Genomic DNA, 13,857 nt, shown 5'->3' on the forward strand with positions numbered 1-13,857 from the left:
ATTTGTCAGGGCTATGTAAAACTAAAGGAAGTACTCAGATCATTAAAGCCGTAAATTGATTTAATTATGCGCTACCATCATGGAGAACTTTTGAAGTTATACCTGTTAGAGAAGGCTACATATTTCTCTGACTGTAAACAAACAATAGTTTTCAGATACTTGAAAGAAGCTCACCTGTGAGCTATGTAGCAGAGTAAAGATCTGAACAAAGCTTTCCCCATTCTGAACTTGGTATGATTACACCACATTAGTTACACAATGTACTGCTTCAGAGACCAGAAATCTGGACTTTCCAATAATATGGTGGGGGGGGGGAGCTAAGTGTTAGCCAGTTATTCCTTACATAGGGTTTCTGCTGGCACAGAAGGAAGGCGGGGTAATCTCTCCTGATTCCCACAACTTCCCATCCCACATTGTCTTTTGTATATGCAGGTCCCCCAATATTTAGTATAGACTTTTCAAGGGGGCCACTGGAGGAAGGGGAACATTGGGAATGATCTCCTTCCATCATCAGAGAGCTGAGAATCCAACTCACATTTTTTGCTGATGTTTTAGTGAAAATTAATTATTTTGAATTTTTAAGAATATTCTTAAAATGTTGCACAGGAATCACACAATGTCAGTGACATTCATTTTAGGGCTTTAAAATATGGTGCTTATTTTTTTTAAAAAAAAATAACCTCGAAGACGTTTGTTTTAGACATTTTGCAACATCCATGTCTTTACGTTTCAAATCACATGGCCAGATCACACTGGGAGGATAACATTTGAGTACCGCTTGTTCAAAATACCATTTTGTTCTTCTCATTCCAACCAATCCTAATAGCTTCCTCTTCCATAAAATAAAACACGAGTAAGGTTAATTATAGTGGTGGAGCATCACAAGGTATGGTTTCCTTGCCCAGCATCTGTCACATCTCAAAAAGAGCAGAGGAGCACCTGTATTGAGAATAGTTTTGATGTAATATAAAACTAAGAATCTAGAAGACTGAGGAAAAGAGCTACAACTGGGAAGATTTTCCAGTTTCTATTCCTGTCAATATTGCAGATCTTGTATGCAACATTAAGAGACAATTGTCACACCCAGCAGTTTATATCTACTTGTAAAATACGTCAAATGCCAGTTTGATTTGAATATCCTATGGTGCTTGATTCACTACAATCAGAAAGAGAATTTTACATTTTCACATGGTGTATAGCCTGTACAGGCCTTCCATTATTGCAGCTTGGTTTATCTAACCTGAAGGATGAATTGCAAGAGTACAATTTGAAGCCGTTAAATCATTTCATGTTTTACTGATTATGGAAGGAAGCCACAATAGAGAATGTATGATTCATAAAGGATATATAAATATTACACTGTAATTTTATTTGGGAAACCCATTGGGAGTAGACCATTTCTTCAGACAGAAAAAGCCTTTAAGAATCAAGGATTTCATGTAGTGAATTGCAAGAGATATTGTAACTAGAGATGGGCACGAACCAGAAAAAAACCAAACCATGCGGTTCGTGGTTCGTCAAATTTCACGAACCACAAACTTTCACGAACTTTCACGAACCTGCCCCTGGTTCGCGAGCCGGTTCTTTTGGTTCGTGAAAATGTCACATCTGGGTCAGAAAATCATCACTTCTGGGTCAGCAGAAGGTCACTTCCGGGTCAGCAGAAGGTCTGCAGGAAGTCCATCCCCTGTTGCCTAGGAAAATGATTGATTGGGACCAGGCTGTCTTCAGTCACGAACCAAAAAATGAACCAAACAAACTAGCCTAAAGTTTGTGGTGGTTCATCAGAAATGGGATCTGATGAACCACGGTTCACGAACCACAAACTGGCCTGGTTCATGCTCAATTTTGGTTCATATTTCGGTTCGTGCCCATCTCTAATTGTAACTACCGGACCCAAATCTTATTCTTCTGCTGCAGACCAACATGGCTTCCCACCTTAAACTATCCACATGCTCAATAGCTACTCATGCATCTGAAAGACAACTATCCCCAGCAGTGAAAAATTAATTAAGACAAATTGGAGACCTTGAAGAAAAGGGTCAGTCCATCTCAGTTCATGATATTAGTAATGAAAATTATTCCCAGTTTTTGCAAATAATACTTGAGTGAACTATGTATTCTAAAAAATACAAAAGGGATATCTAAAATGCCTTTTTTAAAACTATACAAACTCAACTATACAACTATAAAATTACCTGGCCTGGTGTGATTCCATTTGAGTTTCATTAAGATGTTGTGAAGGGCACAAAGACCATCTGGAAATGGTTCTAGTATTACACACCCATACCAAAAGCCCAAGAATGGAATCTCACCTCCCAAAAGTGAAACAGCACACCTGTGTGGCATTGCCCATCCCAGGATATGACATTCTCAGGCACAGACATAATTGGATGGCTATAGAACTGAGTTCAGAATTGGATTCGGTTATTAACTAAGCTCGCAATTTGGATGTAAGTTTTAAAAAATTGTCTTCATATTTAAATAAAATTGAGGTAATTAGGTACTAGTGAGATCTTTTCTCATCCTCTTTTTTAAGTGTGATCTTCCTTTTAAAAGATTTCCAGAGTGGTTGATAAAACCATATGTGGTACATGCTGCTAGACTAAAAAGAGAACTAGAAGTCTCCCACATTTTGCATCTGGAAAATGCTTGTCTGTGGCACAGGTTTTAAGTAACTGTGAAGCAACTAAAGGAAGAACAGTACATTTTTCATAATAGGAGGGGTCCATATACTAAAGATCTTCATAATTTTTTTAAAAAGTTTAAAGAAACCATGAAGCAAGTTCCTAAAAAGAATATAAAGCTGTGGATATTTCTAGCCTTGCAGCTTTGAGGTGACACCTTTGCCAACAGTGCACTTGATGTAGCACCAACATAGCAGCAACACAGCTACTTCTGTCCATCATTTCTAGAATAGGTCTAATCCAGTTAAATGGCTTTGTATTCCACAAATAATTTTGGTCTTCTTTTTGTGACAGCTAATTTTATTTTAGAGCATGACTAAATAGCAAATGGTAGTCTCTGAACATATGCACATGGTCCAGATGCATGGGAGAGATTTGGGCAATTGAACCAGCCCAACATTAAAAACAAATATAGCCACTGGCACGTACAGTGATCATCTTCTACATACCCATTATGCAATGCTTCCCTTTACATTGTCTTTAGTAAATTTATATATATTAAATAGCATGCTAGAGAAAGCACCTTTCCACAGATGTCTCACTAATTTATTTTATTACTCAGCTAGAAAGTGTGCTTAAGGCCCAAACTTTTCATACCACCCACACTCATCATAACACATTTAAGAATGATATTCTGGGACATGATGGAAATGCACTTTATGTGCAGCTCTAAGGTTGCCAGCTCCAAGTTGGGAAATTCCTGGAGATCTGGAGGGTGAAACCTGGAGAAACCTGAAGAAAGTTGGGTTTGGGGAGGAAAAAAACCTTGGCATGGCATAAATCCATAGAGTCCACACACACACCCAAAGTAGCCATTTTCTCCAGGTGAACTGATCTCTGTGGCCTAGAGACCAGTTGTAATTCCGGGAGATCTCCAGCCACTACCTGGAGGCTAGCAACCCTATGCACCTCTGTGATTCTTTTCCCCTTAGGGTTTCTCTTTATCAGACAGAATCATGGCAAGTGGTTTCAAACTGAGTGGAGGGCAATATAACCTTTTCCTTGCCAGCAATTTGAATGCTCAAAATCACCCCCTCCCCACCATATCTTTATTCACTGGAGGAGAAAAGCAGGAAAACAAATTTAAGAAGCTGGCAAACAGCCCTTCATCTCCTCCCTTCCCCACACATGTTATACTCATATATATCTGAAGCGCCTTGCAGCTGCTTTACCTGATAAAGGGGAGTCCGAGGACCTTGGTGGGTTGTTTTTTAGGCATTTATTTACATTCTGTTTTGACTGTCTTTTCCTTCCCTGCATGCCTTTCTAGCGTCTCATCTTGTAAGGCATATCCTGCATTTGTCAAAGTCTGACCTGCTTGCTGAGTGTTGACAGTACAAGCAGTTAAAAGAGATGAGCAGATGGGACTTTGCAAATCCAGTGAGGGAAGACAGAACAGCTTTTAAAGGTTGAACAAAAGTGTGATGTTCCTGTTTCAAGAACAGTTTTCTCTTTGGGTACTTTTAGGCAGCGTGTTTGTAATTGGCTCCCACAAAGGACACCCACAATCGTGGGATTATTCAGACATATCTGTAGCTTCTTAGCCTTGATAATCCACATTAGATGTTTGATTGCCACATGCTTGTAACTGAGCAAAACATCTGACTACCAAGTAGTTACTTCAGAAATTAGTCTTGTGTCTGTTTGAGCAGCAATTTATAAAGCATGACCTTTTGCCAGGAATGCTTTGCTGAGACTCTGTTCATAGTCTGTATAGCAACATTATACTTCTGCCCCAAGGATACACAAGCTGGGCATCCTTGCTATGTAAGTGTGGAGCTGTTCACCAGTATGGGTGTCCACCACACAGATCCATTGCACATTGCCATATATCTGTTGTAAATTAACTTACATATAAACATTATTATTTAAAGAGCTGTATACAAAACTCAATGGAAAGGTCAATAATGCTAGGGAAAGTGGAAGGCAGTAGGAAAAGAAGTAGATCTAAAATGAGATGGCTTGACTCAATAAAAGAAGCCACATCCTCCAGTTTGCAAGTTCTGAGCAAGTCTGTTAACGATAGGACATTTTGAAAGTCATTCATTCATAAGGTGGCCATTGGTCAGAGGCGACTTGATGGCATATAACACATACACACATACTTCTGTTTATTTACTTACATACTTGCTTGCTTATATACAGTATTTATATGCCCATCTTTCTTCTGCACAACTCAGGAGTCAGGACCAAGGCAAGTAACAGCAATATAAAATACAACAAAAACTGTGTACATTCACTGCTATGAAAACAAACAGTAAATCAACAAGTATAATCTATTAAAGCTATATTAATGTGGTTGAAAATACCTTATTCCCAGGCAGCACCTTTCCCAGACTAAGATTATTTTGCTGGTCGGCTCCTGAATCCATTTTGGTATCTGATGGAGAAAGAGGGTGGAGTTGCATTTCAGACAGGCATGCTCTTTAAACCATTCCTGACTCTGATGAATAATGGTTTATTTTTTTCATTTCAGACATCTTAAAGGACAAGTGTTGTTGTCCTGAGTGTTTTTTTAGTGGAGGCTTGATCCATTTTTTGTGAAACTACTTTTCTCCCGCTTTTGTTGTATGGTTGCATTTGAGTCACAAGATATGTTATCTGAACTGTTTGTAGCACTGTAATGAGCCACTTTATTTTTCCCACTCATTTTTACAGTCTTTTTTTAGCTGAAGCCGTTTTTTTGATATAATGATATTATGCTATAATGCTAGGGGTGTGTGTTGTTTTAATAGCTTAATTGTACCTGAAATTTACATCAGTTATTGCCTATGGGTTTTATCCAAGTGAAGTTAAACAAATAGCTATACAGTGTTTGCTGCTATCTTGGTGTTTGGTTGTTTGTTTGTTTGTGTTTGTTTGTTTGTTTGTTATCACTATAACTAACCAAGACTTTTGTAAAGTTTTTATGAATTTTTATGGATAACTTGTATATTTATTGCTGTTGGTTGTGTTTTTAAATGATGTATTCCACCCTGAGCCTGCTTGCGGGGAGAGTGGAATAGGAATCCAATAAAATAAATAAATAATAAATAAATACAAAAACACAATGACAGACTCTGAAGAAGGCAAGTTTTCGCAGGTGCACATGGTGAGAAACTAGCTAGCTAAGGGAAAGTATGGGGGGAGGCAGCATTAAAAACAATCCTAGTTCACTTTTTTTTTTTTGTATAGTGCCAATAAATTATTACCTTTGGTGCCACGTTTCCTTGTTCTTATTCCCAAGGAAGTGTCTTTAGAATTGCAGCCTATGATTGAAGACTTCCAGGGCTTTGATCAAATTTAATTGATTGAACAGACCATCCCACCTGCCCCATGGCACTTCCTCACAGTGATCCCAAGTGCCCTAATTAGGAGGGGGGACAGACCAGTACCTGGGTAGTACAGCAAAACAAATCAAATACCACACAGGTCTACTCAGATGTAAGTCCAATGTTAGTGCTTAACTCCCAGGGAAGTATCTTTCGATTTGCAGCCTATATTGATGTCTCCCTTCCAAATATTTCCAAAGCTGATAGGCAGGAAGGGAGGGCTCTCACCTTGCAAGAACCAGACTGGCAGAGAGACAATGCCATTTCCTGGGTAGCGACTGGGAGGGGTGCACTCGTGCTCATTCCCCCTTCCTACCAACAGGGTTAAATAATAATGTAAGGAATCTCTTCCCTTGGGATCTGATTGGTGAATGCTGTTCAGGAAAACAAGATGCTGCCTTAAGAGGCAAGCCCAGTGCCTGCCTGCTGCTACAAGGTGCAAACCAAAATGAAACGCGCAGACTTTGGGGTGGGAGGGACTCATTGCAATTTAGTTTCCTGGATTTGGTTCAGCATTCTGGGAGCTGCTTTAACAAAATGAAACAGCAATTTCTGGGTATATTTTCAGCTCATTTTTTCCATTATGTACATTTTTTCCATTATATAATGCTATATTGGTATAGCACAAAACAGAGGGAAGCAGAAAAAAATTCAGGTGCCATGCTGCACCATCTGAAATTCAAAATTGGATCCAAATGTGCTATGTATACTGTTTCAAGAGCCCATCTGAACTTTTGTCATCAGATGGATGGATTAGATGGATGGATCAATGGTCTGACTTGATGTAAAGTAGCTTCTCATCTTCATAAACACTGATAACTTACATCTGTCTCTCTGAGGGAACTGATTGCCAGCTTCCCTGTTCCGGTAGATGGTATTGTCCTTTTATTGGGTCTGAACTGAATAAGATGAACCCCACTAACAAGAGAAATTCTAAGCCTCAGCTAATAGAGTTATTTGCAGGTGAGTGCGAAGTGGGGGAGGAGAGCATGGAGGGGGCACGGAAACAAAAACACACAGACACAGTGCTGGAGGTAAAGAAGGCCTCAACTTTATTGAGATTACAGCTTAGGGAGTGAAGGCGCGCATAGGGCACAGATGCGAGCATCAGCTGATCCGCCTGCAAAGCCGATAACCCACATGCTCCCTCAGACCCCTGCTGAGGGGGGGGAACCATGGGATGACAGCCAGTGGGATGCCATGTGGCTATACACCCTTGTGTGAAACATCCCCTGCCACCTGGGAGTGAGGCGGACTGACAGCCCCTGACTGGGCATGCACTGGCCATTCCTCACTCCCCAGACCCCCTATGGGGATCCGCATAATAGCTGCATGGCTTGCATTTCCCATCTGCTCGGCCATGGCATGTCCTCCTTCCATGCTGCCTTGGGCCAAGTGCTGAGGGGTGGGAGCAGGCCTCCAGACCAGAGGCTCATGCCGGATGTCCTGGGCACGCACCCCAGGTAATTTCCCTGCCCCTCACCACAGGGTGGCCGCCATACCATCTCCCCGCTCGCCCCACCCCCTGCTAGCATCGCCCACAAAATGACCCTGTAGGTGAGTCTGGGAGCCATCCCACTCCCCTTCTGTTCAACAATCTGGAGCTGGAATTTTGTGGGATATTATAAACTATAGACAAAGATGTGATGCTCCTTTGAGGCTCACCTGGTTCCTACTTTCCTTTCCTTTAGGCACCAGGCCAAAACATTTATTGTTACCCAGACTTTCAACTGAGGGGTCCCATCTTTTAAAGCTGTTTTTGTGGTCTGCTTATATTCTGATGGCTGTTTTATGAATATCATTTTAGAGCCAAGCTACAAGTGACGCCTTACACAGGTTGGACACTTGTCAGCTTACCTCAAGTTTTGATGGGAAATGTAGGCGTCCTGGTTTTACAGCTTGGCTCTCCATTACAGCTGCAAGACCAGGATGCCTTCTTTTCCCATCAAAACTTGAGGGAAGCTGACAAGTGTCCAACCTGTGTCAGGCATCACTTGTAGCTTGGCTCTTAGATTACTAAGTGGTGTTTTGTGTTGTTTTGATGCCCTGATTGTGCTTATGTTGTTAGTTTTATGATATTGCTGTAATGTTTTACTTTCTGAGCCAACATGAGCAAGTTTCTGGGAAGATAGCATATATATTTTCAAAATAAATACATAAATAAATGGCGAAGGACAGCTTCATCCTGAAGTTTCTTCTTTCATGTAGAGCTTTCATTCTCTTTCTCACAACGGCTACTATCTACATCACCATCTTGGATACAGAAGCATTTGTCTCCACCTTCCAACTTATTTCCCCACCTGGTCCTGAACTTTGAGCCCTGATCCTTCAACAAGTACCTAGAGTTTCTTCATCACATTTATTATTAAGATACTTTACCAGACATTGTTTTTTACTTATGGGTGGTAAAAGTGTTATTTCATTCATGATAACATGTACACTCTCCAATACTTCCGGTGTTCTACTTTAACTTGGGGAGGGGGGGGGAGCGGGTTGCATTGTTTAAGAATATGAATCCTTTGGTGATATCCTTAGTAAGAATTTGAGACATCCTTCATACTGCCCAGTTTCTTTTATTTGTATGGATGACCATCTGTAATACAAGCAAACAGCCTGACAGTGCAATCCTAAGAAGAATTACTCCGATCTAAGCCCATTGATTTCAGTCTTTTTAGTAACTCTTTTTAGGATTGCCCTGTTAGTCCACCAAGATCAAAAGATTTTAGGTATGTGCCAGTACAGGTGCCCATTTATGCTCTGCGGGAGTAAATAGGCACTTCATAAATTAAGCCATTTGGCTTGAGTTTAACAAAAGGAGAAATCCATGGTGACTTGCTTTATAGCAAATCCTACTACACCCACGCCGTACAACAATAAAGAGGTTTTTGACAAGACAAGTGACTCTGAAGTAGGGTGTTTTTTTTTAACTAGGCGGTACTTCAAAATGTTTTTAAAAGGGAAAGAGAACAGCTTTTCTTCTCAAACAGTACAGTCCTATGCATGTTAGAAAGAAGCAAGGCCTGGGTTTTTCACATCTCCTCTTATCTGATCCATAAATGGAGATGCTGGTGATTGAAGCCGGGATTTTCTGCATGCAATGAGCCACGGCCCTTTTCCTGCAAATATCTCCTGTCTCCATACAGGGTTAGAAATCCCCCAACTTCCTCCATTATGCAAAGAGGAAGGGATCGGGTGAGGTAAATCACCGTGATTACCTGCAAATATTTCATTTCCTCGACGTCCTTAAGGAATTTGCTCTGTGCATAACAGTCCAGTCAGTCTGAACTTTCTTGAGGTACTTCGCCTCTCAGTTCATCACTTCTAATTTCCATGATTGTACTGAGATCATTTAAGGGTATTTTTCTGGAATGTCTTTTTCTGCAACTATGCTCATCTCCTAAAACTGAAAATAGTATAGCAGTGATAAAAACCAGAAGTATATGTATCATACTTCAGGCACTGTTTATTCTTCTTATCTGGAAAATGAAAAATAATTTTGTAAAGATTTTATTTTTGTTCTCCAGCTATTGACTCTTTATAAAACTGTAACCATTGCCATTTCCTTGTACTAAATTAGAATGCCTAGTGCCCTGCTTGTGAAACTTGCATGCAACTAGACACTTCAGTAGTTATTATCTCAAGAAGCCTTGCTTTGGACTGTGCTGTCAATAAGTATAACACAGATGTTGCCATTATGACAGGCTTCTCCTTGGAATTAAAAGGAAGATGACTGGGGCAAATTAGCTGGCATGACCCACTTCCTGTACTGGGCTGAGTTTATGATGGCCAAGGGATGCTTGTGATGTTTCTTCTTCTTCTTTGAGTCTCTGTCCACTCATTTTACAAAGTATTGTCATTGCCTATCAGAGATAAGAAATGTAGATATGATGCAATGACTTTTTCCTGCTTTTTTCCTTTCAAGGATATCCAGTGAACATTCTCCAAAACTTCAGATTCGGAGCCACAGTTACTTGAGGGCAGTGAGTGAAGTGTCAATCAATAGGAGTTTGGATAGCCTTGACCCTGCAGCTCTGCTTACTTCTCCCAAATTCCGTTCCAGGAATGAGAGTTACATGAGGGCCATGAGCACTATTAGTCAGGTGAGTGGCATGATAATGCAGCTGAGAAAGATCAGTGTTAGTTTGCCAGCCTGCTCCAATGAGCATAGGGTATGTATGAGCACTGAATTGATTTTAGATGACAGCAAAGAAAGAACATTGTACTCTACATAAAATTTTGAAGTGCTTGTCTACATTTTAAAATAGCCCAGTTCCAAACATTTTATCACACTCTAGTGTGATTAAGAAACCTAGAAATGTTTGTAACAGCAGGCTTGGTTCTTGATTATTGTTGTGACTACAAGTGGCAGAGGTCAGGTTTATTCAGCTCCAAAGTTAGCTCCAAGAATTCTTTCTCCTAAGTGTGAATGGTTGCCCTTTACATTTATAGGGGAAAGTAAAGGCAATTGTAGTAAAGGCAAAAGTTGCCTCTCTCCAAGGATGGGGGAACTAGCTCTCCCTGACAGAAATTTCAAACGAAGGTTATGTGTACCCAGCTAGAGGTCCTTGTAGTATGCAAGTCACCCCCGCCCAACAAAGACCCTTGTTTGTCATGGTCATTTTGCTAGCACTTGAAAACAAACAATATAAACGTTCCTCCTATGTTAATTCCCATATCTGTCTGTTTACATATGACTAAGGCAAAGCATTGTTTTGTTTTCTTTGTAACAGTTATATACCTCTGTTCTCTTCAGAGAAACCCCAAAGTGGCCATTCTTTAAAAATTGCATTGTGTAAAATGATGTTCAGTGACTTTACATTACATGACATTCACAGCATAGAATTGCAGAAAAGGAGCTGTGGTGGGTTCTTATTCTTTAGATTTTATGGGTAACTCTTGACATCTTTTGGGGGGTTGTTTCTGGTGGGTTTTAGCCATATTTAAGCTTACCAGGTATCCTCCCAATGGGAGGGGTGGGGAGCCCAGCTCCCATCTTTGAAGGTCCTCATGCATGTGCAAAGCTCACATATAGTCCAGTGCAGCAGACCTTGGGAGTGCTCCCACGCTTCACACCAGGCTGATTTTTAAAGAATTGGCCTGTTTGGGACCCAAATCAGCCCAGCGCAAAGCCCAGGAGCACTCTTGAGGCCTGCATAATGCTGTCACTCCTGGAAGTGATATTGTTGTGCTTGAAGTGTGCCCCGGAATGCCCATTCCTGCACCTTTCCCCCCCCCCACCAACCAGGTGAGTGATGGGGAGTGGGAGCAGGGGATCCCCTGCCCCCACTGGGGGACTAGCAACTTTAGTCATATTGTCAATCCCCAACCTTTTGAAAGATGACAATATGACTCCTTCCTCTGTGGTAGTAGAGAAAGGCTTGGAAAGGCAGATTCCTGCACTTCAAAAGTCAAAAGGGAATAAATTGGTTCAAAAATATTTTTAAAAGAATCTTCTCAGACACGTTCTCTGTCTGGGGAGACTGACACATGGTTTCTAAATACTTGAAATTGGCAGTACTAAATGAATTCATTCCTACTGCACCAATACGCCCACTGCTGGAGTGGAATGTAGAAGCTTTAACACCAGCTGGCACAAAACACGTTGAAGAGAGAGAGAGAGAGAGAGATTATTATTTAAGGAACCTGAGCAACAAAACAGAAAAAAGCATGGTTTCCTCAGTGACCGAACAGAGTAATATGTTCCTGCTAACTAAGACCAATTTGTGAGTCTGTAGGACATTTAGCTTCCCTAGAAGCTGAAATGACAAAACCGAGACTATCGTACTTTGGTCACATCATGAGAAGACAAGATTCTCTGGAAAAGTTCATAATGCTAGGAAAAGTGGAAGGCAGTAGGAAAAGCGGAAGACCTAAAAGGAGATGGCTTGACTCAATAAAAGAAGCCACTTCCTCCAGTTTGCAGGATCTGAGCAAGTCTGTTAATGATAGGATGTTTTGGAGGTCTTTCATTCATAGGATCACCATAGGTCAGAGGTGATTTGATGGCATATTTAGAATGTGCTCATGAAACTTCAGTCTTGCTTTTGCAGGCTGTCCAACATAGTGGATTATTAAGTGGTTGACTTCCATTTTGTCTTTGAATACAACTGCTGCCACCTTTGTACCTGTTGCTGATTGACACTAGAAGTGAGTAGAGTCAGTTGCAGCCCTTACCACCACCACCACCACCCCCTTTATAGTACTATAAATGTAGTGAATAATTGTAGGATGCTATATCAGAGATTGAGCAACATACTTTGCATTTTAAAAAGTCAGTTTGAAGAACAGTCAAGGGTTTATTATCCAGATGTTTCCTCACATGAATTATGGTCATTGATTCCCATATTTCATTCTTGTATTCTGGTCAAAATTGACCATGGATAGCTTTTCATAAACCAACATCTACATAATTATATACTTATCACATTCACAATTTGTATTTTCATAATCTATGAAATACTGTAAACTTGCTGTGAATTTTGTTGCCAAATGTGTGCTCTGCCTTTGGTATTTGAATTGTATCATTTAACTCATGCTTTTCTACAAAAGCTTTCTAATACTTTATTTTTTATTGTTTTGAAAAAAGCCAGCCTCTTTTTTCTTCGTGTGACCTGTCAAGTCTCAACTCTGTTAAATAATATAATAGCCCTTTGGATTATTCATATCACTGGTTAACACTTTATAACCTACCCAAAAGATCCAGAAGCTCACTAGTAGGTCCTAGCTGAATATTCAGGGTTCTTTCTTTTAGATTTACCATTTACACCTAAACTAGGCATTATGGAAAATGTGTGGTTGTTGGCACCAAAAATCACAACAGCATGTCTCATTCCCTCCTTGCTCCCCTTCATAGCTTGTTCCATGATATTCTGCAGTTCCTCACCTTTGCTTCATACCATAGATTGCCAGTATCAGCAGTGGAGAAGCGTGGAATGTCATAACATCACTAGATGGGTAAATTCTAAGACATTATGGAGGCAGAAGGTGGAAATAGATGTGAAGCAGTTGATTTCAGTGACAGCCCACATAGTAACTTAACAAGTTCCATCTCTTTCCCAGTGTTTAAGTAACTGACAGAAGTGTGGCAGAAGAAGACATTAGTGTGTAGGCAATTAAAGAAATGAATAGACCTACCTCATTAAACTATGCACAACATTAGAAGAAAAAAGATGAGAAATGGAACAAATCTAGATTATTGTGCTTTATGAAGAGATGGCTGGAGAGGTATGAGCTTGTGTAGAGTGCTTGGCTTGAATGCTGGAAGCCCAAACCCTTAGTCAGCCCTGAAGGTCACAGGTTGGATTAAGGAAGTTGCCGGTTTTCAGCCAAACTTACTTCAGAGGATTTTACTGGGCTGAAAAAGTCTATGATACTCATATTTTAAAAAATGGAACATCACAAATAACATTATTACTTTGAGAGAACATACATGGTCACCTTTCTTTTAGCCAGCCACTCTTCTCTTAAAAATTAGTGATACTTCCCATTTTCATTATGTTATTTAATAACTTCCTGCATGCTAAAGTATGGCCATTTTTTTGCTATTTTAGAAACAATACAGTATGTATTTTTTAAAAAAAACCTTTTTAAAAACTTTTCTTCTCTCACTAAAGATATTGCTCCCCCAGTTGGAATGAAGAGACAGACATGCAAGTTGAGAACTAAAGGGCCACTTTATTTAATTAACAACAACATCAACACCAAACAGCAAGGGCCTAAGCTAGCAGTACAGGTCAGGCTGGGACCTAGCCTGGCCAGGCTAAATGGTTCACCCCTTTAAAGCTCCCTCACCCGGCCATAAAGCTGTGGGGGAAGACTGGCTTGTCCAGGGGTTCCCCACCAGGCGTCTGTCCTTGCAA

At 40.4% G+C, this 13,857-nt stretch overlaps 1 protein-coding gene across 2 annotated transcripts in view; it reads left to right on the plus strand.

The window, feature by feature from the left end:
• DLGAP1 (DLG associated protein 1) overlaps positions 1-13,857 on the plus strand; it is a 154,533-nt gene that overhangs the window by 30,214 nt on the left and 110,462 nt on the right. For both annotated transcript variants that reach the window (XM_054985694.1, XM_054985695.1), the window contains exon 3: positions 9,921-10,098. In XM_054985694.1, coding sequence (XP_054841669.1) covers positions 9,921-10,098 — 178 coding nt within the window. The remainder of the gene's footprint in view (positions 1-9,920; positions 10,099-13,857) is intronic.

The sequence above is a fragment of the Eublepharis macularius genome, chromosome 7, assembly GCF_028583425.1.
Source record: "Eublepharis macularius isolate TG4126 chromosome 7, MPM_Emac_v1.0, whole genome shotgun sequence".
Taxonomy (NCBI): domain Eukaryota; kingdom Metazoa; phylum Chordata; class Lepidosauria; order Squamata; family Eublepharidae; genus Eublepharis; species Eublepharis macularius.